The sequence below is a fragment of the Equus przewalskii genome, chromosome 18 (genome assembly GCF_037783145.1).
Source record: "Equus przewalskii isolate Varuska chromosome 18, EquPr2, whole genome shotgun sequence".
NCBI classification, from domain to species: Eukaryota; Metazoa; Chordata; class Mammalia; order Perissodactyla; family Equidae; genus Equus; species Equus przewalskii.
This window is the reverse complement of record NC_091848.1, coordinates 50,020,627-50,046,319: the sequence shown is the minus strand read 5'-3', so window position 1 is coordinate 50,046,319 and position 25,693 is coordinate 50,020,627. Positions and strand designations below refer to the sequence as shown.

At 36.0% G+C, this 25,693-nt stretch overlaps 1 protein-coding gene across 29 annotated transcripts in view; it reads left to right on the top strand.

Annotated features, from left to right (window-relative positions):
- The window catches only part of DZIP3 (DAZ interacting zinc finger protein 3), a 101,822-nt gene that overhangs the window by 21,527 nt on the left and 54,602 nt on the right, over positions 1-25,693 (top strand). For 28 of the 29 annotated variants that reach the window (XM_070582792.1, XM_070582780.1, XM_070582772.1 and 25 more), the window contains exons 4-12: positions 366-521; positions 5,633-5,749; positions 9,180-9,260; positions 10,705-10,829; positions 14,001-14,115; positions 20,087-20,206; positions 21,551-21,652; positions 23,299-23,391; positions 24,202-24,254. In XM_070582792.1, coding sequence (XP_070438893.1) covers positions 366-521; positions 5,633-5,749; positions 9,180-9,260; positions 10,705-10,829; positions 14,001-14,115; positions 20,087-20,206; positions 21,551-21,652; positions 23,299-23,391; positions 24,202-24,254 — 962 coding nt within the window. Of the gene's footprint in view, positions 1-365; positions 522-5,632; positions 5,750-9,179; positions 9,261-10,704; positions 10,830-13,712; positions 13,850-14,000; positions 14,116-20,086; positions 20,207-21,550; positions 21,653-23,298; positions 23,392-24,201; positions 24,255-25,693 lie in introns of those variants that run through there. The other variant, XM_008530858.2, reaches the window with a different exon arrangement.

The following is a 25,693-nucleotide window of genomic DNA, read 5'->3' as shown; positions in this document are numbered from 1 at the left end:
CAACTTTTTTTTAAGGCCTAGCTCACATTTAAACCTAAAGTCATTCATGTTTCCCCTCCTCCCACCTTACAAAAAAGGGGTATAATTATTCCGTCTTTGAATCTCTACTTTGTTTATAACTTCCAAATGAGTTTATGATGGCCTTCCCTATATTAAAATTTCTTGAGTTTTGGCCTTAAACTTCATGCTGTATTGTAAGTTCCTTGAGAATAGAGAGAATGCCTTATTCTTATTTGGATTTTCTGTAGTTCTGTCACAGTGATCTACACAGAGTATGTAGAAGCACTTTTTTTTTTTAATACTTTGGCTGGTTTTAATATTAGAATAAATAAGAATGTAAATTTTTAATAAATAATGTCTTGTAGGACAAACAGGAAAACGACACACCTACTGATCTTGTCCCTGTTAACCTACTATTAGAAGTGAAGAAGTTATTGAATGCAATTAATACTCTACCAAAAGGTGTGGTCCCTCACATTAAGAAGTTCTTACAAGAAGATTTTTCTTTCCAAACTATACAGGTAAGATCATAATTTGTTTTTGAGGGCAGAAGTGCAGCTCTGTATATGACTATCTAGGGAAAACATACCGTGTTCCTTTACTCTCACACTACTACCACACTCACAACACTTCTGACACTGGATGTGTGAGTTTATTTCCACACTGACCAATTCTCCAAAACTAGCTTGGTGTCCTACAAGTCACTTTAATTCTGACGCTATCTACCTGGCATTGGCATCAGATCCCACAAATTAAGGGCTCAGTCCCACAAGACCGCCCTGACTTCAGATGCCACTTGCAAGTCTTAGGCTGTCTCTGGTACTTCTGACCAACTAGCTATAAGTTGAAACTTTTGGGTTCAGTAATTTGCTAGAACAGCTCACAGAACTCAGGGAAATGCTTACTTATGTTTATCAGTTTAATACATAATAAAGGGTATGAAAAAGGATACAGATGAACAGCCAGATGAAGAGAAATGTAGGACAAGGTCTGAAAGGGTCTCGAGTGCAGGAGTTTTATTGCTATGGAGTTGAGATGCACCACCCTCCTGGCACGTGGATATGTTCACCAAACTGGAAGTTCTGTGAACCTCGTACTTTTAGGATTTTTATGGAGGCTTCATCATGTAGGTATGATCAATTATTAATTGATTTCCAGCCCCTCTGTGGGAGTAGGAGATGGGGCTTAAAGTTCCAAGCTTTTAATCGTGCCTCATTGTTTCTGGTGACCAGCCGCTATCCAGGAGCCCACCAAGAGTCACCTCATTAGAACAAAAGACAATCCTATCACCTAGGAAATTCCAAGGGTTTTAGGAGCTCTGTGTCAGGAACCAGGGTCAATGACCAAATATTAGTAGGAACTAGGAACAGAGATCAATATATGTATGTATTATTATTTCACAATGACTCTTTCTTTCTTTTCTTTTTTGTTTACCACAACAGTCCAGCTAAGTTCTGGAAATCTTCATCTTACTTCTTGTGAAGGGCTTTGGTGTCAGTCTTGACTATGGACTTTTACTCATGAAATAAATATAGTTGGTGCTAGCCTTTCAAGAATAATGGTAGGAAATGGATTAGTAGCTTGTAAACTGTTGAATGTAAGGTCCAGTGTTTATTCTAATTCTACTGATAACCCATAACATGCCACTCTGGGACAGGGGACTGCTTTCAGTTTTCCTAATCTGTAAAATGTTGACAAATTTTTTAAAAATGTAAGAGTAAGAAAAATAATGCCCCAAACTTTTGGATTTATGAGTGAAATAAATATTCTAGAGAATATATTATAGATTTTCATCTTGCAAATAGTTTTTCTAGATAATTTGTGGAAACTTTCAGCACAAGATGGGTATAATTCTTAAATTAATGGAATTTTCCAAAGTTAAAGAAAATGACCTCCTCTTTTCTTTGTGGCAGTTAATTTGGGAGGAAGTGGGCAAAATACCATAGGTGTTTTGAAAAGGCCACATTTGCCTTTTCTGTGAAAGAATACATCATTAGTTATTTCCATGAAACAAATTAATACTATTATGATTAAAAATTCAAATTGAAAATATCTAAGGACTTTATATATACAATTATAACCTTAACTGAGATAATTTACTACAGTATGAATTCTGGTTTGAAATTGATGCAGTAATGCCACTATTCCCTCTTATTTTTTCGAAATTGCCCAGAAACAACAGTAAGAAACGGAAATCAGGTAGCCTTTATATATGCAAGCAATATAGTCAATTAGAGGGTAAAAAGAAAAAGAAAAATACTTATTTATAATAGCAACAAAAAGGTAAAATGCCCAGGAAAACACTTAAGAAATATGCAAGATACAAACTAGTATTTCTTGAAGTTTCTTGTAAGTCACCTGCATCAGACTATCTGCACCCCGTACTAGTACTAAAGAATCAGAATCTCTGGGAGTAGATCTGGAAATCTGAATTTTAGCGAGGACTCACGCACTCTGATTTTCTTCAAATTAAGTTTAAAAATCAATACTCTATATTAAAACAATAAATAAAATGTCTCTAAAACTCTATTAAAGGTTAAGAAAAGAAGACTTGAAGGGAAAGTAATACATGTAGGAAGACAATGTGATAAAGCTGTCAATTTTCCTGAATTAAAATTTACAAATATCATATAATTCCAATAAAAATGATAAAGGATTTTTTTGTCATTGTTACTAAAAGCTAATTCTAAAGTTCAAATGGGAAATAAAAGGAAGACTAGCCAAGAAAATTATGAAAGAGAAGTGTAGGGGAGAATGCCTGGGAATACCACTTAGGTATTAAAACTTATTATGAAGCTCTAATAACTAAAAGATTGTGTTACTTGCTCTTGACTTTCCAGACAAGTCTAGAAAATAGAAGACAAATTCCAGAAGTAGACCCAAATGCATACAGAACTTTTATGTATGATAAGATGATAAAAATTGATAGTACTAATGGGTAAATGCACAAATCAACAATCCCAATGGGAGATTTTAATGTAGTTCTCTTAATAACTGATAGAACATGGACACAGTAGAGCTGTAGCAAACTTGATCTAATTGATAACACACACACACACACACACACACACACACACTGTAGCAGACAGTGGCAGAATATACATTCTTTTCAAGTGCACACAGAACATTTACAAATATTGACCATATACTAGGTCACAAAGCAAGTCTCATCACATTTCAAAGAATCAAAACATACATGTTCTCTAACTACTGTACAATTAATTTAGAAATCAATAATAGGAAGATAAACTATTGTTCCTAAGTTAAGACATATACCTCTAATCTAGGTAACTCATTTGTCAAAGAAGAAATCACAATGGGAATTAGATAAATTTTGAACTGAATAAAAAATATATACCAAAACTTACATTATTAGGTAAAAGCTTTGCTTCAAGGAATTTTTATAGCTTAAAATACATATATTAAAAAAAGAAACAAGGTTGAATACCAGTCATCTAAACGTAAAGTTCAACAGGTTAATGGAAGAACAGCAAATTAAAAACAAAGTCAAAAGAAGGGATAAAGATAGCTAAAACTAATAAAATAGAATAAAACATAAAAGAGGTCAATAAACCCACAATACGGCTTTTTGAAAAGACCAATAAAATTGATAAATGCCTGGTAAGAATGTTCAAAGAAAAAGAAAGAAGGGAAGAATAACCAAAATCATGAATGAACATGAAAACAGTACAAATTCCATGGTCATCTGAAGGATAATAGAGAATTCTGCTACTTAGAGTGGCTGCCTGGGTTGGTTTAGAGTAACCTTCCTTTGAGAAGAACTAGAAAAACTGGACAAAATCTTTTAGTAATACTTGTGCTTTTCTGTCAGATCACATAATTCAACTAGGGGTTAAGATGATTCCAAGCTTTACTTCTGTGAGAAAGGGTCTATTTAAGGTGTACCCTGTGTAGCAGATACTGTCAATGCCCTGCCCATACCCCTTGGCCCCTTGGCCTCTATCATTTCAGTATGCTCTGGACGGTTTCCAGTTTTCAGTATTTATATCTCTATGCCTCAGGGCTTTTTTCCTGGAACTGCAGAAGACTGTACTTCTCATGGCAGTTCAGAAGTTCCAAGGAATTAATACTCCCCCCTCACTGCAGAAAGCAGTCAGTCAGTAAGCCTTATAAATATCCCAGTTCTCTCTCCTCTTGAGTTGGATAATACTGAGGCTTGTACTTTTCAAAGAGTTCCCATATTGTATTAACCCTAGCTTCAGACCATGGGTAACTAGCTTAATAAGACACGTTAATTTAAAGCCTATTTTCCCTTCCCTGTATCACTCCTCACTCCCCTGCCATTGTTCTCTGCACCTCCCAAATAAACTACTTGTATTCAAATCCTTGCGTTAGGGTCTCCTTCCAATTGCAACCAAAACAGACACTCTTACTCCAAAGGTGTGTTTCTTCAGAGTCCCAAGCAAAAGAATCAGGTGTTTACCAGGGCCCCTCTTCCTTGAAAGGTCATGCACTCCAATTTTCCCCCAGTGCTGCAATTCTGGTAAAATCTCTGCCTGCTGTCTCAGCCTCCCAGCCACAACTGAATATGGCAATTGCTTTAAGGAGAAAAGTGGCTCCAAAAGTCAGTCTCATGTCTGGGCCTTCTGCCTCTCTTGCATGTTGACCCCAGACATTTTAAGTGCCTCAGTAGCTTTCCATTGCTCTCAAAAAAATAGTTTTTATATTTTTTGCAGCTTTTTTAGTTCTCATTGAGAGGATCGATTTGAAACTACTTATTTGGCAGAGGTAGAACTTCAGTCTTATGTTTTATATGCCTATTCAGATTCAAGAGATATTGTTGAGTAAATGGCTGGATATGAGTCTGGAATTCAGGTGATAGTTCTGAGCTGGAAATATAGATTTGGAAACTGTCAGTGTGTGGGCACTATTTAAAAACGCTACAGTGGAGTATGCTAGGGAGTGTGTGTTGATGGAGAAAAGATTCATTGAATTGAGTGCTGGGGAGACTGAAATAAAGTATCCAGTTAACTAGAAGAACAACAGGAAACTATTGACTACTGGAAACCAAGTTAAAGTGTAGATTAAACTTTCCACACAGATAATATTATCATTAAACAGATAGTGGAATTTAAGCCAAGCACTTATGGATACAAGGCATTGGGGAATAAACACAAAGATAAGACATAGTCCTTCCTTTCATTTAATCCATGTAAATAACAAACTATAGTAATAATAAATCATATATTAGCTTGGTTCCCATCAGATCACAGCATAAGATGGCTTGTGGTGGTATTGGTATTAAGGCCAGTGTTCTTGCTTACCACAGGTTCAGGGCTGGAAGGGAGATTTTAGCTATGCTGGAGAATAGAAGGTATGAGAATAAAGAGGGATTACCACTTTCCTCTGAAGTAGGAGTGGACGTTGCCAACTCCTTGGCAGGCATAGGAATGCTTTTTAGTGTTTTGAGGAAATAGTTGAAAGGAACATTTGTCGGACAACTTAAAAACAACAAATATGAGAACAGTTGTATCTAGGTGGTGTGGATTTTTTTTAAACCATCTTTATTCTGCAAATTTTCTACAATGAGCATGTATTATATGTGTAATAAAAATATGTGTAGATATCTGTTCTAACTTAAGGAAATTTTTAACTGAATTATTTTCCACAGAGAGAAGTTGCAGCTAACAGCCAGAATGGGGAGGAAGTTGTTCCTGCTTTGACTTTACGTTTCTTGATAACACAACTGGAGGCAGCACTTCGGAACATTCAAGCTCCCAATTATACTGTAAGTGTTTTATTTTGAAAGTTTGAAATAATGGACTTGGACAACATTTTTCAATGAGAGAACAGCCAATCCATGCTTATTTTAAGGTGTAGGCCATTTTGTATTTTCCTCTTTTACCTTTAGAGAGAGGTACACATAAACTGATTTCCTTCCTGTCTCTTGTACTTTCTTGTGACTCCACCTCTTTAATGAGCCTGTTCTAGTCCCCTTCCCTACCATTAAAATTATCTATCTTAAATAAAGAGAAACAAACTAGTAAAAATGGGCTTTCTCAGTCAGAGGTGGAGAATCATAAACTTCAAAACTGCTCCTTCCTTTCCCCCTAATTATTAATCAGTTCCTCTTTCTTCTGATATTTTTATATTTGCAAAAATTGGAACTTCTCTCATCTGTTAGTGAGTAATGATGTAAAATAAAATTGACAAGATATATTTATATGTTCAACGTCAAATTATACTTTAGAAATAAATAGAAAAATCTGAGGAAAAATAAACCTTGTATCAAAAATCAAAACCAATACTACATGACAGTAAAAGGAAAAACCAGTTCTTTGAATAATTTGGATCCATGAGGTAATCAGTTTTGCATACATGTAGAAAATGGATTAGAGTTATCTTCAGGAAAGGACTACCCAGGTACCAATCAAGGTAGCCTGAGACACCAGATCTCATATTATAATGATGCATAAGGAGGGGGAAACATAATCCTTCTTTAGCACTCTCAGGACCAGGGTTCTAAGAGGTGATATACACCACCCTAAAGGGTGGAGTCAACAGAAGGAACAAAGCAAAGGGAGCTGGCATCAACATGTAATCCCAATAACTTCTGGGATGTTGCAGACCTGCTATTTCTCCCACTGACCAGGTTGCCAAGCAGTGCAATAAATCAGTATAAATCAGCCTTCTCTCCTTAGGCATTACTTCAAAGGTGTCTTACACCAGGAAATGGAAGAGTTCTCTCTCTTGGTAGCATTTGTGAGCAGAATTGGAATTGTCGTCAGAGCCGCCAATGGCTCTCCTTTTTCCTCAAGGCCACCAAGGAGAGGCGAGGCAACTGTGTAGAAAGTGGCAGTTGGTGTTGGGGTGGGGGACAGCTGCCAGTAACATCGCTATATCCGTTTAATTCCGGTATTTGGAATAATCTCTGCTAATGGAGGGGAAGGTAGGGAGGAAAGGGCAGGGCATTTAGGTTAGAAATGTACCACTTGCATCTTTAAATTTCTCAGTTCTCTGCCGTCTACTTCTAATTATAGCATTATCACAATTCTGCATCTTATCCTGTTCTCAAAATGTTCTTTTTATTTAGAATTGTATGAGCCAAAGGCTCCATTGTGTTCTTTATGAAGGTAGTTTTTTTAAAGTTATAAAATAATAGCTCACACTTACTTAGTGTTTGCTATATGACAGATACTGTTCTACGCACTTTGTAAGGATTAGGTCATTTACTCTTCAGAAGCACCTCATCTCATTATTCCCAATTTATAGATTAGAAACTGAGGCATAGAGGTTAAATAACTTGCTTAATTCATTGGGTAGTAAGTAGTGAGTGAGGATACAAACCCATGTGGTCTTGGCTTCAGAGTCTGTGCTCTGAACTGCATTATAGCACCTCTTCAGAGCTGGGAATTTTAAGATGGAAACCAGTTAGATGTTACAGGGGTGTTTGTGTTCATAAACTCACTTAGTCCATTGAGAACAAACACACATGTCTATTTCCACTCAGATCAATTTGAAGCCAAACTTCTCATAAATGTATACTGTTGGCCAAAAGAAGTGTGTTAAGTGATAGAATATAGTTAGATCAGTATAAAAAGAAAGCTCATATCCTGTAGACGCTTATCATCCTTATGTACCTTGGAAAAATCTTGTTTATAGTGTAGGACACTCTCAGTGAAAAAAGTTAATGTGACAAAAGATTTGGTTACAATCTTCAGTCAGTAGAGAGCTTATGAACAGAATGGATAGTATTTTTCTCCATAGACAGTTGTTTAACTTTTGAGAAAATTTTAGATGCACGGAAGGTCAAAAATACAACTGTACAGTACAAAAGTACAGAGAGGTCCTGGTGTACCCTTCAGTTAGTTTCCCTTAATAGTTACATCTTACATAACAACAATATATTATTAAAACCAGGAAGTTGACATTGGTACAATAGGTGTTGTGTCAGGAGTCTCCAAGACCACCCCCGTGTTCAGCAGGACTCACAGAACTCAGTGTTAGTTGTACTCATGCTAAGATTTATTACTTAGTGATGTAGTAAGGATACACACCCAGATCATAAGGGGAAAAAACGTAGGCAGAGTCTGGAGGAATCCAGCTGCAGGCTTCCTTATATTTTCTCCCTACCATGAGGGTCACACAGAGTATACTCCCTCCTCCCCCATCTACAAGAAAAATGCAGCAGCATGTGTATGTGTGATGTTTCTGCCCAGGGAAGCCCATTGGAGACTCAGTGCCCACGGTTTTTGCTGCAGGTTGGTCATGTAGGCACCCTCTGCCTAGCTTGTATCAAAATTCCAGACCCCCAGAAGAAACTCCCTTCTTTTTTGCCTTCATTGTTTGCCCAAACAGTCTAGGCACAGTGAGCCACCCTTGTCTGCTAGAGAACAGTGGGAACACTCCCGAAATCCAGGTTCCCAGACACCAGCCAAGGGTCAGCCTTGCAAGCAGGCCTTCCTAAGGAGAGCAGTCTCAGGCCAGTTAGGGTAACTTTTTTTAGGCACAGATGTGTATAGTTCCATGAACACTTTATCACAAGTGTTTATTTGTGAAACCACTACTGCAGTTAAGATAAAAGAACTATTCCATCACCACAAAAAAATCTCTCTTCTGCTACCCCTTCATAGTCACATGCATCCCTGGCCCTCCTCTCTCTCCCTTGTCCCTAGTCTGTTCTCCGTCTCTGTAATTTGGCATAGACTATTTTTAAATGAAGGAAATATCCACGTGTTTTAATTTTTCATTGAAGAAGTGATATGCTTTACGTTTATACTGTTATAGCAAAACTCACACGTGGACAATGAAAGGCTTTGATTTAAGAAAACATCGTATTTTTTAAGCTGGATGGTAGATGAATACCCAAGAGTATTCATACCTAGTGTGTTCTTGATACCTACAATATTATATAATGAGAGAGAATGAAAATCTTTTGAAAGATTTAATATAACAAATCTTGATGACATTTGCTTTCATTTTCTTTAATCAAACTAATATTTTATTTCAAGATTATTGGCTATCCTCTTTCTTCTTCTGGGTCAAATTATCAAATACGTCTAAAATGTAGTCTCTATAGTTATTGTTAGATGGTTGATATGATAATTTTCTGCTATTTTTAGTAATCACTAAATAGGCCTAGGATATTTAATTAAGCTTGCTATACTGAGAAGTAGCTTAGGCTAAATAACCAATTTAAATATATTTTATCTTTTTAGGTACATCAGATTAATATTGGTTATTATTTGACATTACTGTTTTTGTATGGAGTAGCACTCACTGAAAGAGGAAAGAAAGAGGTATGTAACGTGTTATCTGCCTGTTACAAATCTTTTCACATACACTGACTCCATTTTAACAAATTAAAATGGTGATTTTTGAAATTCTCCAAACACTGAAAGCATTGAGTGACTTTTGTGTTGTATATTAATAATATAGAGTAGTTAGCCAAAGACTATATTGTAAAACTAAAAATATTGATAGAGGAAAGTTAATTTTAACTTATAACTTTAGTTATTCTATTTATCTTTTAAATGCTTACCATTTATGTAAAACAGAAGGTTGTTTAGCATCTTTCACTTACACAACACATTTTAATCCATTTTCTCTCTGGTCTTATTTTTACCCCTTTTGTAAAATGCCAGTCTTTTTTTTTTGCTGAGAAAGGTTAACCCTGAGCTAACATCTGTTGCCAATCCTCCTCTGTGCTTGAGGAAGATTAGCCCTGAGCTAACATCTGTGCCAATGTTCCTCCATTTCATATGTGGGATGCTTCCACAGCATGGCTGACAATTGGTCTATGTCTGCGCCTGGGATCCGAACAGGTGAACCTGGGCTGCCAAAGCGGAGCATACCAAACTTAACCATTATGCCACGGGGCGAGCCCTAAAATATGTTTTACCTCAAATTCTTTGTTTAATAAAATGAAGTGCAAAAAGTAAAAACTTGGGAGTTAACTAGGTAATTTCTAAGGATCCTTTCAATTTAACATTCTCTTTTTCTGATTTTTAATGATTTCTCATATTTTCTTTGCAGCCTTACTATTTCTTTTATTTTTTGTCTTCCCAAATCTGTATTCTCTACTTGATTACCTAAGTATAAATTTTAAATAATTTCATGTAATACTAATTATTGTTTAGTGTGATATGCTAGAGAATATTTTTAAGCAAGGCCTAGTGGTATTTTTTTCCAAGGAGACCAAGGCCATTATGTTTGTTTTAATAATAACTGAAGCATTTATTAGAACTGCTCCTAATCTTTACTTCCAAACTTACATTGCTTATGGTTGCAATGGTGCTTCCTCAAAAGAGACTGTATGTGTGGTCAAGAAGTCACTTATTTCCTATTTGAAAAATTAGGACAATTTTTGCTCCAATTAGAAAGAAAAATTAGGAAGAATTATAAAGAATTATGCTCCCATAGTTATCAGAAAAGCCCTCCTTTTGGCTACTAATATTTGTCAATTTTATTTATTTATTTATTTATTTATTTGCTGAGGAAGATTCACCCTATTTTAATGTTTGCTTTGAAACGCTGGTTAAAGAAGACTATTTTAAACACTGAATACATTAGCTATATGATCATATACAGAGGTGCTAGGATTAGAGATATAAGTAAATGTCCAAATGACTGGATCAATATTAAAGCTGTTCTAACTTCTCTTGGTTGGGAAATAATGGTTTATTATAAAAGAAAAAAACAATGCCCGTTACGTCAGGCAAACCTAGTTTTATATTACTACAGGATTATACAGAAGCTGAGAATAAATTTCTAGTGATGAAGATGGTGATCCAAGAAAATGAAATTTGTGAAAACTTTATGTCTTTAGTTTATTTTGGACGTGGTTTGCTTCGATGTGCTCAGAAAAGGTAAGGATTTCAATTAATGGGAGATCTCGCCTATCAACTTTCAGCATTGTGAAATGGGAGTGAACTTTTCACAGTATATCAGGGATCATAACATTTGTGCTCTACTGGCTCTCTTTTTCTTCACTTATTCCTGTAGACAATAATTTCACCAATATATTTGAGAATATTAAATATCAAATTTAACAGGTCATGGCAATAAGAGGCAGTATAGCAAAAACATTAGGAAAATAGGCTTTCGAGTCTGACAGACCAGGGTTTAAATACATTTTCTGCCACTTACCTAATCTGTGACCCTGGAAACTTAACATTGCTAAGCCTTATCTTTTTTCCTAATTTGTGAAATGGAACTAATAATAGTGCTCACCTCATAATGATGTTCTAGGTGATTAACAACAGTGCTCAGGACGCGAAAATGCTATTCTTAAATAAATGATGGTGGTTTTTTGTTTAGTGCCATCAAGTCGATTCCAACTCCTAGTGACTCTGTGTACACCAGAGTGGAACCCTTCCTGGTCTTTTTTATACCATCCTGTCATCTTCCAGCACTATCTCAGACAATACTCTGTTGTTAGTCATGGCCAATTTTTTCAAAAGTGAGTAGCCAGGCCCTTCTTTGTAGTCTCTCTTAGTCTGGCTTAGTCTAGTTTAACTCTCTTAAGCTATGCTGAAACCTGTCCACCATGGGTGACCCTGCTGGTATTTGAAATACTGGTGGCATAGCTTTCAGCATCGAAGCAACATGCAGTTGCCAGTCTGACAGATGAGTGGTGTAGTTCCCTGCCCAGGAAACGATCCCAGGCTACAGCAGTGAGCATGCCGACTCTTAACCACTAGACCACCAGGGCTGGCTAATGATGGGTGTAGTTGTTAATATTATCATCACTTGGCATATATGTTTATGATATAAATGAGCTTATAAAGCATTGAAAGGGTCCAAATGCTGAGTTTTGGGAGTATAGGGTATTACATATTTAGTGAAATTATATAGGGGAACCTATATGGTTTATCTGTTCGCTTCCTATATGGAGATCCTTAGCCATTTATAACATCATTCATTTAATTTGCTAAGCATGTATCATATTCTAGAGACTGTGCTTGGTGTTGAGGGTATAATGGTTTACAAAGTAGACATTTACTGTCCTCCTGTAACTCAGTATAGTAAAGGTTATAGACCTTAATCAAATAATTAGTTATACAAATAATCAATTATGAAATGTAATAAAGAACTATCAAGGAAAATACAGTGAACAGTTAAAGTCTTTACTGGAGCCCCAGTCTGGTTCCAGGAATGAGAAATCTCCCTGAGAATAATGTTTGCCTGAGAGCTGAAGGATGAATTAGGCAGTCTACTTGTGCAAATCCTTATTAAGGATTGCTGCTGGGTCCAACCATTGGATTCCTAAAATTGTCACCTCTGTGGTAGTTACCTGACTCTTTGTAAAGTTTATCTTCTATCCTCTGGCATGCTTGTTTTTTTGCTAGGGTATCCAGAATACTTTGCACTTTCTGTTCATTAGCAGATGTCATCAATATAGTGGGCCAGTGTGACGTTTTGCAGAATGTCAGGATGATCAAAATCCCTTTAGTCTATACAGTGGAGAAAATTAACATAGTTCTGAGACAAGACAAAGAATGTGTACTGCTGTCCTCCCCTCAGATATGTGAACTACGTTTTATTCTCTTTACTGATGGGCATTGGAAAGAATCAATTTTTCCAGATCATTGACAGCAGAAAGCCCAATCGTATGGCAGCATCATTTACTTTCATCCCTGGCCTATAGAGAACAACCACCACTAAGCTGCTCAAAGACACAGGTGCCCTTCTCTGTATTTCTTATTGCATTAATGGATGGATGTCGTCTGGACCTTTCCGGGGGACACTGTCTAGTGGTGGGTTCTACGGTCTTACGTACTAAGTCCATTTTAACATCCTCACCTCCCTGAGCTTTCTATAAACTCTGCCAAGAAATTTCCAGCATTTCCACCTCAATTACTTAGGCCATTGTTGTGTCTAAAACTTGAAGCGGCCTTCTCAGCAGCATGTTAGGACTGGCTTCAGGTGTCCTGGCTAGGAAAGTAAATCTTGAATTATGGAAGAGTTGTCCCATACACTTCTCTATTCAGCTGTATATTTGTCCATTTGTTTACCACGCTTAAGATTCACTCTCACACATGTTCCTGCCAGTATATACTAGTGGTGCAATTCTTAAGGTGAATAAGCTTTTTCTTTCAGGGCAGGGACTCTGTTTTCCTACTTGGGTTCTGCTTATGCCTCGTCCTAGAGTTATTGGTCTGTAGGCAGTAAGTGGAGATAGGGGTGGATCTTGAGAAGAAAGGGCATCATCTTTTGAGACATGCACCTTAGATGATATTTTTGTGTGGTCCCTAAGTAAAGAGATTCTGCTCTCCTCTAGCAAGGAAGAGGTCTTTGCCAGCCAGAAGGTTCAGGGAAATTTAGGGATAATTGTTGCTAGCATATTCACCTAAATGTCTCCAAATCAAAACCCTGATTTTAGCATAATAGTCCTGTCGAGGCTTTTGGTCTTTGCTGTTGTTCTACCCTTATGATTAAATACTAGGCCTCACTTTCAGTACAGTCAGCCATTATGTGAGAGTCAGTGAGTGTTCTTTCAATGTTGCCATAGAGACTTTTTAGCTTTCACGGAGTGTCCTGAGTTGGTAGCGGAAGTCCTGTTGAGGATGTACATTTGGTCTCTTTTGCAGTTTGTTCTATCTTGTGATTAAATCTGGGCCTAATTTTCAGCACAGATGGCTACAGGAGATGAGGGTCTCTTTAAATGCTGCCATAGAGGTCTCTGTCTTTCACAGTGTATCCTGAGTCAATAGTTGGCTGACCTGTGCCTGTCATTCTCTTTCTTCAAGGCTTCCAAGACAGTAAACAAAAGCCAACCAACTCTACAGTCCCTTTAATTACCATGGCCCCCATACTGTTCAAGCTTGAGCTACTACATAATCTATTGCCTCCCCTTCCACCTGTATTTCATCCCAATCTACCACAGGTGAGAGTCCTAGTATTTGTATTTCTATAGCATGCCAGAGGTTATCACCACCCTACTTACCACAAAAAAATGGGTTACTTGTTGTCTTATTGGTAAACTGTCCAGTTGCAGAGTCGCATTCAAACTAACCTTATTTTAAAATGCCTTACAGATATAATGGAGGGCTGCTGGAATTTCATAAAAGCTTACAAGAAATAGGAGATACAAATGATCATTGGTTTGACATAGATCCTACAGAAGATGAAGATTTGCCTACAACTTTTAAAGTAAGAAATTATTTAAGAATAACATTTCCTCTGTGAATAATTAGAATCATCTTTGATAAAGTGCAGTTCATGCTATGCCATATTCTGTAGGAAGGACATTCTTTTATTGGAAATTACCTTTTATATAAGAAATAATCTTGATTCCGTTACCTAGTGCAGAATGTGAGTATGATTCAACAAGTAGAGAGAAGTGAGGTGGCTGTGTTAGCAAATAACAAGAAGATTTGTTTCCAAATAACGGAAGATTAAAATCTGTACTAGTCCAGTACTTCACATGGCTAAAGCTAAATGTCTTAGTTAACTTCTTTTTTTCTAATTATATTTACCATTATTTTGTTGTTTTAAATTTAAAAAGTGCTAAATGCTTACATCAGAAAACTTGAAAAATGTGAAAATGTCCAAAGATAAAATTTATCTATATTTCTTGAAATGGAGAAACTACTGTTAGTATTTTCATTTATGTCTTTCTAGACATGCATGTATAAACAGTCATACCCTTTATTTTTAGTAAATTGATATGATGTTATTCACATTGATTTGTAGTCTGGAAATATATATTATTGTGAATTTCCCAATAATAAGATTATTATATGGTATAATTTTTTCCATAGTCCATTATGTAGCTGTGGTAACTCATTTGTTTAACCACTTCCCTGCTATTGAACATTTAGTTTACCCTAACCATTCCGGTTTTTCACTGTTATGAAAGTGATCTTTGTGTATTTCTTACATCATTCCCTTAGGATAAATTGTGGAGCAAGTATTCATACACTTGTAAAATTGTGGACATATATCTTCATATTTCCTCTCAGAAAGTTTGTATCAGTTTATATTCTTAAGACAAATGAGAATTTCCATTTCCTCACACCTTTGGGTATTTTTGCTTTTTGAGTAATTTTTATCTCTCTGATAAGCCAATTGGTCACTTTTTAAATTTGTTTAATATGAAAATATCTATACTAGGTTTCTCTTGGTTAGTGTTTGAATGACATATCTCTTTCCAAACTTCTACTTTAAACCTTTCTGGATCTTTATATTTTAGCTGACTTTAAAACCAAATACATTCCTCAAAATAAAGAGGGATATTTCATAAAAATACAAAGTTTAATTATCTGGGAAGCTACAACAACTCAAAATTTGTAAATACCTAATAATATAGCTTCTTATGGGACAAAAACTGAGAGAACTGGAAGGAGAGACAGAAAACTCTCCAATCACAGTGAATTACTTTCATATACCACTCGCAGCAATCAATAGAATCAGCAGATCATTTTTGGCATTTTTCAGGATAATCATGACTTTTAACTTTGACATAATAAAGTAATAATTTTATACCTTTTTTTAGTTATTGAACTTCTGTGCTTACGCAAAGCAGTCCCTAGTTGGTCTTGGTTGTTTTTCTCTTTTTCCTCCTCCTTTTAAGATATTTTTCGGGTCTGGCCCAGTGGTGCAGCAGTTAAGTTCGCACGTTGTGCTTCTTGGCAGCCCAGGGTTCCCCAGTTCAGATCCCGGGTGCAGACATGGCACCGCTTGGCAAAAGCCATGCTGTGGTAGGCGTCCCACGTATAAAGTAGAGGAAGATGGGCATGGATGTTTGCTCAGGGCCAGTCTTCCTCAGCAAAAAAAGGAGGATTGGCAGTAGTTAGCTCAGGGCTAATCTTCCTCAAAAAAAAAAAAAAGATATTTTATTATCCAAACTTTTTTAGTGCATTTTTTTTCTGGCAGGTTTCACCCTGAGCTAACATCTGTTGCCAATGTTCCTCTCTTTTTCTTTTTTACCCCCTCCCCAAAGCCCCAGTACATAGTTGTATATTCTAGTTGTAAGTCCTTCTAATTCTTCTATGTGAGCCACTGCCGCAGCATGGCTACTGACAGACAAGAGGTGTGGTTCTGCAAAAGTGGAATGTGCCAAACTTGAACCAGTAGCCTGTCAGGGCTGGCTTGTGAATTTTTATTTTATGCAAAATAATACGTATACACAGTTTGTCAAATAATATTAAAAAACTTAGAAATTAACAGTCCATGGTCCATCATCTCTAATTGTAGTTTCTAACTAGAGGCAACTTTTTCCAACTCTCTACGCATTTTCCTTTGATATTTACCTATATTTTTAAAAAATATTTAAAAAATTTCTCTATTTTAGATATTATCTTTTGACTTTTCACTACAAAAGATGAGGATTTATTAGCTCTCTTATACATCCTCTTCACATACGCACTTCCCTTCCCCCATCCTACCTTCCAATAGTTATAAGTTTTTATTAAATTGGCCTTAAGTTTCCCTTTATTTGATTGCTCAGAATAGCCTTCACTTTTCTCCTGCATAGAACCCTCTGTTTCCTGGATCTCAAGTTCTCCTCTTTCTAGGTTTACTCTCATGTTTTGGTGGCGCAGCTCATCCAGCAGCTTCCTGGAAAAGGGTGTTTGCTTGGGAGGTGAAATTTTGAGACCTTTCAAGTCTCAAAATAATTTAATTTTTGTACAGTTTATTTATCTCTTGCCTGGGCAAAGAATTGTAGGTTGAAAATCATTTTCCTTCATGTTTTAGAAGTGTATTTCTCTTATCTTCTAACTCCCAGTAATATTTTTGAGAAATCTCATGTTCTGATTCTCAATCTTTTGCTTGGAACCTGTTTTATTTTTTTCTTTCTGGGAATTTTTATGATATTCTGTGTATCTCTAATGTTCTGAACTTATATTTTGAAAATGTTCTGGGACATTTTCTTGATTTCTTTATTTGATTATTTCTTTTTAATTTTCTCTTTTCTTTCTGAAATGGTATTTTTTACATGCTTGACATCCTTTACTGAATCTCTGATTTTCTTTCTTCCTTTTTCTTTTTTTTTTTTTCTTTTTATCTTTTTGTCCCACTTTCTAGGAGATTTTCTGAACTTCATCCTTCTGCATATGGCCGATATTCAGACAATACACACTAGTACTATCATATTAGTGTTATAACGTTAAAATATTCCTGTACTGCTTCAAAAATAGCTGCTGCCATGAGTTTCTTGGGTACCCAGCCACCATTCAAGCTGCCCTGCAGTCTCCACCAGCCCACTCTCTAAAGTCCAGGAGCTAAAGGTTTAATGTCTGGTAGGGCAGAATGCTTCCATGATCCTGCTCCCACTCTAGGCCAGCATGTTCTTAGTCTGTTATTACTGGTTCCTGTGCCTGTCAGCCCACCAAAAGTCCTGCTTCTCAGACACTGTGATTAGTTTTTTTGGGAACTTAGAGGGCTGGCCTGTATCCCTTTATCTGGCACTGAGGAATCCCAGGTAAGTAATACCAGAGGCCTGCCCTGTCCCAGTCGCACCTGTCCTCATGTGTCCCTTTAGATGAACTCACCCTGGTGGGGGAAGATAGTACCCCTAGAGATGCTGGCACCCTTGCAGGGCAATATCTTTTTATATGGTTATTATTTTTAACATTACCCTTCTTCCTGTCCTTCTGTAGAATTTTTTTTTTTAACAAGTTTTTTTTTTTTTTTTAAGATTTTATTTTTTCCTTTTTCTCCCCAAAGCCCCCCGGTACATAGTTGTGTATTCTTCGTTGTGGGTTCTTCTAGTTGTGGCGTGTGGGACGATGCCTCAGCGTGGTCTGATGAGCAGTGCCATGTCCGCGCCCAGGATTCGAACTGACGAAACACTGGGCTGCCTGCAGCGGAGCGCGCGAACTTAACCACTCGGCCAGGGGGCCAGCCCCCCTTCTGTAGAATTTTTAATATCAATGATTATTTCAGCTATTGTCTGCCAAGAGATTTTTTTTAATGAATCTTCCACTTTTTTTTTAAATGACATGCTGTTCTTGTTTCATGAATGCATAACATATTAGAGGCAAACTTTAGAAGTAAATGTCAGCCAGATCATGGAAGGCCTTATAAGCCAGTTAAGGGGCTCAGAGTCTTTCTTGAGGGAAATGTGAAACCCCTGAAGACTTTTAAACCATGAGATTATTTAATCAAATTATAATAAAATATGAGTTATAGAATTTAGGACTTTAAATAGTTTCTGTATTTAGAGTAAGAAAGGATTGAGAAAGTAAAAAGACTGACAAAATAGTTACAAATTGTAGTTAGTATTCTAAAGAAAATAAACAAGGGGTTGGGGTAGAGAAAATGGAGAACACAGGAACAGATACTCATATGCCTGTCTATATCCATATGAATCTATATGTATATATGCATATGTGCATGTGTGGCCTCTCTGGGAGGTGATATTTAAGTTGGAACCAGAAGATGGAGAATGGAACTAGTTCTTTAAGAGTGCTAGAGGGAAGAGCATTCAAGGTAAATGGAATAGAGTATAGAAAGGCCCTTAGGCCTTAAAGAGCTAGTTTGAGAAACTAAAAAACAAAACCATGTGAATTTTATAGTGAGTGAGGCTAGAGATGAGTTTGAAGAGCTGGATCAGTGATGGGTAGATATACTGGGTCCATGTTCTGCAGGACTGTGCATTCAGTCCTTGGTAAGGGTTCCAGATTTTGTTTTAGGTAAATGGAAAGCAGTTGAAGGGTTTTAAGTGAGGAACTGATAGAATCTTTCGGTTCTGTGCAGAGTGCTTTGGAGCAGAGTCAGTGGGGATAAGGGGGACCAGTTACGCAGCTGTTAAAGTCAGTAATCTAGGTAAGACATAGAGTGGCAGCAATGGACATAGAAATGGAAGAATTTGCAATCTGTTTGGGAAGAAGACTCAACAGTACTTGCTGATATATTGCATGTAAAGGGTGATGGAATCCATTATGCAATGGATGACTTCAAGTTTTCCGGCTTGAAGCTAAATAGATAGTGGTAGATGAGACTGATATAAGTCCCATGAGGGCTAAGTTCACTGCTGTATCCTTAACGTCCATAACATTCCTTAACATTCGTAACAACCTGGCCGATAACAGGCTCTCCGTAAATATTTGTTGGACGAATGAATGCCAAAACCTGGGGGCAGGAGATGAGGGATAAGGAACAAGAAACAGATTTGATGGGAGAATCAATTGATCAGTATTAAACCATTAAGTTTGAGATCTGTGAAACTGCAGTAGTTATGTACATGCTATGAATTTCATCCTTTTGTTTTGGTATCTCCACTTGGGTATTGGCTATCCTGACAGGGTATACTACCTTCGTATTAATAGGTCCTTAAATGCTTCTCATTTCTTTCTCTCTTTTCTTGGTATTTAAAATGTTCTAGTCGACTTGGTCAAAGCATCTTTATTCTTCAATATAGGCCATGAATTTAAAATTCTGAGTGCTATTGAAAGAATGTTATGAATGGTGACTAGTTTCATGAAATAGTCTATAGAGCCTTATATATCATATTGTGTACCCTGAGAACATTAGAAATACTACAGTTTGAAATTTTGTAATACTCTCCCTCTAAGGAATAAGTATTTAGGACCTGATCCAAGGACCTGTTTAACTTAGACTTGATAATGTCTTTCACCTACATTTAATCAGCATTTTAAAGTATGAAATTGTATTCCAAAGTTGTAACTCTGAACATTGGAACAGTATTTCTCTACCCTACTTCTGCCCATTATGTTTGGGAGTGGCATATTGCACCACTACAGTAGTCGCATTGCCAACATAGTATCCTGGGGTCCACTTCTAGCAAAGACTCTCCTGAGTTCCCAGCAATTTGTTGTCTCTGTATATATATCACAGCAAGTAATTCTTGATAAGCACGTCAGGTGCTATGCTATGGGTTAGGATCGTGAAGAGAGATATAGACTTATTTCAAATATAGACTTTGTTCTTTTCTCCATGTTTATATTCAGTAAGAAATCTAGCATTTCTAATTTAGGGCCTTCCTATATATTGTTTACTTTGAATGAGGAAAATATGTTCTATTACTGTTTTTTAAAAAAACTTATGCAATGCCTTCAAAAAGGGATATCAAATGGATATTATTTAAGGTAAGATATTGGAAGTATCTTAGTTTTATTACTAATTCATAACATTTATTTTTATTTTTAAAATCTAGGATCTCCTTAATAATTTTATCAAAACAACTGAAAGTAATATAATGAAGCTGACCATTTGCAGTTATCTAGATTGTGAGCGATCTTGTGAAGCTGACATTTTAAAGAACACCAACTATAAGGTACTATAATTATCAATTAACTGAGTATTTTTAAAAATGTAATTATAAAATTAAACTTAGATAAAAAATATTATCCTGCATCAAAATGTTGTTTAAAAGAGTACTTAGTTTAATTACAGTGGTAATGCAGTTGAGAAGTTGAGTGTCTCCGAGAGCTTAGATTCTTAGTGAGCAGGCATTGTTTATATTCTGTGAGTCAATAGGATGAATTGGTTTTGCCAAGGTTTTTGTAATGTTCACATGTCTCTGAAGTTATAGTTAATAATATCCCTGCAATCATACAGTGGAAATTATCTAAAATATTCTTTATAGTTAGAAATGTTATAGGCTGAGAACATTAGTATTTTACTAAGGGGAAAAGTTGTCACTCTTCAAGAATTATGTTACTAAGTAAGTGATCATTATCTCTTCTTTGGGCCTTGAGTGGAAAAAATGTAACCAGCCTTGATTTGAAGAAATTCAATAATTCAAAGTACTGCAAATCTAATTCTCTCTAGATGTATCAGAATAAGACTATGGGAAATCACAAGATAGGTTGGGATGTGACCATCAGTGCAAATCAGACATGCAAGGCATGATGTATACAGCAAACAGGGTTTGTGGGGAGGAGGAGAAAACCAGGATCTACTCGTATGGTAAGACAGATATTGGGAAGTGGGCCTGGTCAAGTGTAGTGCTCAGGGTGGGGCAAGTTCAGTCTTGGTGTAGGTGACATGGTGATATGGTCATAAGGTTTCCCAGGGAGCCTTCAGGGTTCCAATCAAATGGATAGCCTGTAGCAGCAGGAAGTCCTGGCCACACAATTTAGGTTTTTGTTATCCAAGTAGTCCACCTATTTAAAGGAAGCAGGGCTGTAGTTCCCAGGGCGATCACACTGGGAAGAACAAGAAATCTACACCTTAGGATAATGTAGTAGCTATCTGTCACCAAAAGAGCAAATCTGAGGTCTGGTGATTGGTAACAGAGACACAGGGGAAAATGGTATGGAATTGGAGCGGGAGGAAAAGAGAAATGTAAAGGTGGAGGCGAAGAGGAGGGGTAGACAGCATGTTCCTCTATGAAGGTCACTCACTAAGTATCTGATATTTTGTTGTATGCAGCATATGAAAAATATTACATTGACTTGTTCAAATTGTTCCCTTTTTTCTGTCCTAACTTTTCTGTCTTCAGTGATGTAAAAATAGCTTGTAAATTTCTGTGATTAGCAGTGATTTTTTGATAAATTTTGAATGCCATGTAAAAGATCCAGTTATAGAATAATTTTAAAAGTGATGTAAGGTGGTATTTTCTATATCTACATGAATTACTATTTCTATATCAACAGCTTACTTTTTTCTTTTCTAGGGATTTTTTCAGTTAATGTGCAGTAAAAGCTGTTGTGTTTATTTTCATAAAATTTGTTGGAAAAAGTTCAAGAATTTAAAATATCCAGGTGAAAATGATCAGGTATTATGTTTGTTTTTCTTTCAAACTTTTGCTACAGCATTTCATGCTCTAGCTTTTCTTTTTCCTCTTTCCCCTTCAGTTCTTCCTGTTCACATACTTCCTCCTTTTTTTTCTCCCTCCATTCTTCTTTTCCTGTTCTCTCTGATGCTTTTCTCCACCCTATTCCCTGTTCGTCATCATCATTTATTAAACAGATCTTGGTAGGGGATACTTTGCTGTTGCTTTGCTTAGGGATTTCTATCAATTTGTTCTCTTCCCTTTAGAAGTTTATACTCTTAAGAGTGGAAATATTGTTGCATATCTTCACATACAGGACAGAGAATCAAAGAATAGAATTGCTTAATAAACGGAAAGCACAGTTATACAATTTTAAGGATATTTTAAGGGTAGAGAACAATGATAAATTTTATAGTCTTCAAAAATATATTTGTAATTATTTATATTTACCTAAAGTCATGCAACTAAATTGAATTTTTTACCATTAAAAATAAAGCGAAGGGGCTGGCCCTGTGGCCAACTGGTTAAGTTTGTACGCTCCGCTGCAGGCAGCCCAGTGTTTCGTTGGTTTGAATCCTGGGCGCACACATGGCACTGCTCATCAAGCTATGCTGAGGCAGCGTGCCATATGCCACAACTAGAAGGACCCACAACGAAGAATATATAACTATGTACTGGGGGGCTTTGGGGAGAAAAAAGGAAAAAAATAAAATCTTTAAAAAAAATAAATAAAGTAGAAATCCAAGTCTAGTTCTATATTAATTACTCTTTAGTGAATAATGACCATAAGTTGGGTCTATACTGTTTGGTTCTAGAAGTGTTTGTGTTGTGCAAACAACCGAAAACCCTTATATTTGTGGTGTAGTAGAAAGAGCATTGTGTGTGGAGTTGGGAGATCTGGATTCAAGTCCAGATAGAGCCACTTACTAGTATTTTTTACATCAGACTAGTGATTTAACCATACTGAGACTCATTTTTCTAAGCCATAAAGTGAGGATAGTAATACTTAGTTCATAAGATTGTTGTGAGGATTAACAATAGCACAGATGAACTTGCTTTGTGTGCTGTAAAAAATCACTGTATAAAGTATTATTATTCATTTTCTTTAAGCAATGTGTAAATACTTTTCACTTTTTTTGATTCTTATGGCAATCAATATTGCTCAACTTTAGATAGAGATGTGAAAGAAAACTAAGTAAGTTAACCAGAGGAAATAGCAAGGTCAGAATCAAAGAAAGGACTCAACATTTTTATTGTTTTCTTTTCCCTGGAATCCTTGTGTATCTGATAGAAATTCAGTATTCCTTTTTATGCTTACTTAATTAGTACATTTTACTTGAAGTTACTTTCCCTGAGGGCAGCAAATACATTTTAAGCTGTAAATAGCTACTTGAAGGTTTTGAAGTAGAAATGATGAGAGTGAAGTGCAATCATGCATTTTAAATAAGAAATCCATTGATATATGAAATGCAATGTCTTTGAACAGCTAACTCTCAAATGTTTATTCACGTCTTTGTTTTACCATCTAGCAACATCTGCTTCTAATTTTATTTAAATGTAATTGGATTTGCACATCAGTGATTTTTTTCTATTTTTATTGTTTGTATTGTTTTTTCTATTGCTAATTTTTTTTCTATTGATAACTTTAGAGTTTTAGTGGGAAAAAATGTTTGAAGGAAGGATGTACAGGTGACATGGTAAGGATGCTACAATGTGATGTCCCTGGAATTGTTAAAATTTTGGTGAGTATTTTTTCTTTTTTTTCTTGCTTTCCTTCACTAGAATGGTCTTTTTGACTTCAAGCAGATTTGGGAATCATAATAATAGTATTTTAGCCATATTCTCTTTGATGATGACTAAGCTTTCTGACCTTTCTATTGCTTTGATTTCTCCAAAGAAGTATCTAAGTAGTCCTTAAGAAGAAGAAAATTTTAAAAATAAAGAGAGAGAGAACACACACACACACACACACACACACACACACACACACACACACACACACAGAAACAGACAAAGCAGGCCGTGGCTGTACCAATGTGGAAAGTGTGTCATGAACCAAGGATGATAATCTAATTCTGTGCTGCCTCAGGTTAAAAATAGTTTTAGACTTTCTGAACCTCTTTTAGTCTGTAAGTATCTTTCTATGAAAATATCTATAGAACATCACATACTGTACCTAAAATGCACTCAAATGATATCCATTTTTTTAATTAATGAAATATCTTGTTGAATTTTTATTTATAATAGACCAAAATGATAAATAGAAATAGACATGATTTCTTTCTTTATCGTTAGATATGTTCTTTTTGTATTTCAGATTTGGCGTTTAAATCCCATAGTGATGTAAAGTAGAAGTGCTTTTTAAGATCAGCTCTAGTGTGTTTGATTAGGATTGTTTACAGTTCACCGTGTTACTTCTGTTTTTATTTGTTTTATATTCTCTATAGCTTCGTTCTAATTGTCTTTTTTCAAATGTTAAGGCTAAGAAGTAACATTAAAGAATTTTGAAAATTGAAGTACTTTAGGGCTGTTTTTTTTCCCATCACTTACAGTTTGAAGTTGTGAGAAAGGATGAATATATAACCATTGAAAATTTAGGAGCAAGGTAAGTTTGAAATCAAATATTCCACTTTTTCCTGAGCATGTATATATTTTTCATTCGCTTCTTTCTTCTGTGTTTCTGTCACTTGTTGGAGCTGCATTAAATTTAAAGGTAGTATTAGTTGTGTGAAGAAATTGTATTTAATTAACACTTGTCTCCCTCTCTCTCCTCACTTTGAAGACATTTAAATTCTAAAGCAGGAAAGGAGAAATTATGTGGATACTTTTCCCCTAAGTATGAAAATAATCCTTTCCTGAAAACAAAACATCTTTTTCTTAAAGTTATTTAAATTAGGATGTTATGATGATAAAACTTTCTCCTAGCTTTCAAACTCATCCATGCCTTTAAGGTTGTCTGACAGTTAGAATCGTCTTGTTTCTTAGATGAGAAAACTGTATTGCAGAGGAATAGATAGTGTAAGCTGGGAATCTAAGAGGTGTGGAGTGTGGCAGTTGATGTTAGAAATTTCAGTATAAAAAGTTCTCCTAATCCATTAATTCTCTTTTCTTCTGTTTAAAGTGTAAATGTCAACCATTTTTCAGTCTACCAGGGACATTGCATTGTTAGCTAAAGAATCAATTTTCCCTTATGAGCTGGTGAAGCCCAAATCTTTATCTGTAGCATAGATCTCGCTCCTAAAATCTAGATCTATCTACCTGCATGCTGAGTATCTCCACTTTTATTTTTCAAAAATATCTATAGTTCAGCATGCCCACAATTGGACTCACAATCTTTCTTTTCAAAACTGCTCTGTAACTTTTTTTAAGTCCATCAATTCAACTTCTTAAGTATATTGTAAATCCCTCCTTAATTTTGCCCCTGCACTTCCACTAAACTAAATGAAGTTATTTCTCACTTGGAATTGTGAAACAGTTTGTAAAGTGATCTTTCTGTCCCTAGCATTACCTTTCATCAGTCTGTTGTTTACATAGCCATCAAGAGCACTTTCCTAAAATGGAAATTGAAATATGTCACTTCTCTGCTTGAAAATCTTTCAGAGGCTTTTCATTGCTCTTAATTAAGTTCAGACTCTTAGCTTGGTTCTTGCCATCTCTTATCATCTTTTTCTTCCTAAATATGCAGCTATACTGAGTCTCTTTTAGTTTCTGAGTGACCCATCTATTTTACCTCCAGAGCTTGCCTGGAATACTCTACTCCTTTGGCTTTGCCTGGTTAAAACTTGTGGAAAAGCCTTACTTACGTTAGATTAGGTGTTCCTATCACATACTCCCTCTACTTCTATCAGAACTTTTACTGAGTTTTATTATACTTTCTTGGCTGTCTTCTCCACTTGAATATAACCTCCATGAAAGCAAGGACTTTGTCTTGCCTACTAGTATATTCCCAGTACATGGCATAATGCCGTATGGGTACCTGGCATATAGCTGGTACCCAATAAATATATGACAGATGTAGAGATTCTGAATTCCATTCTTCTGCCA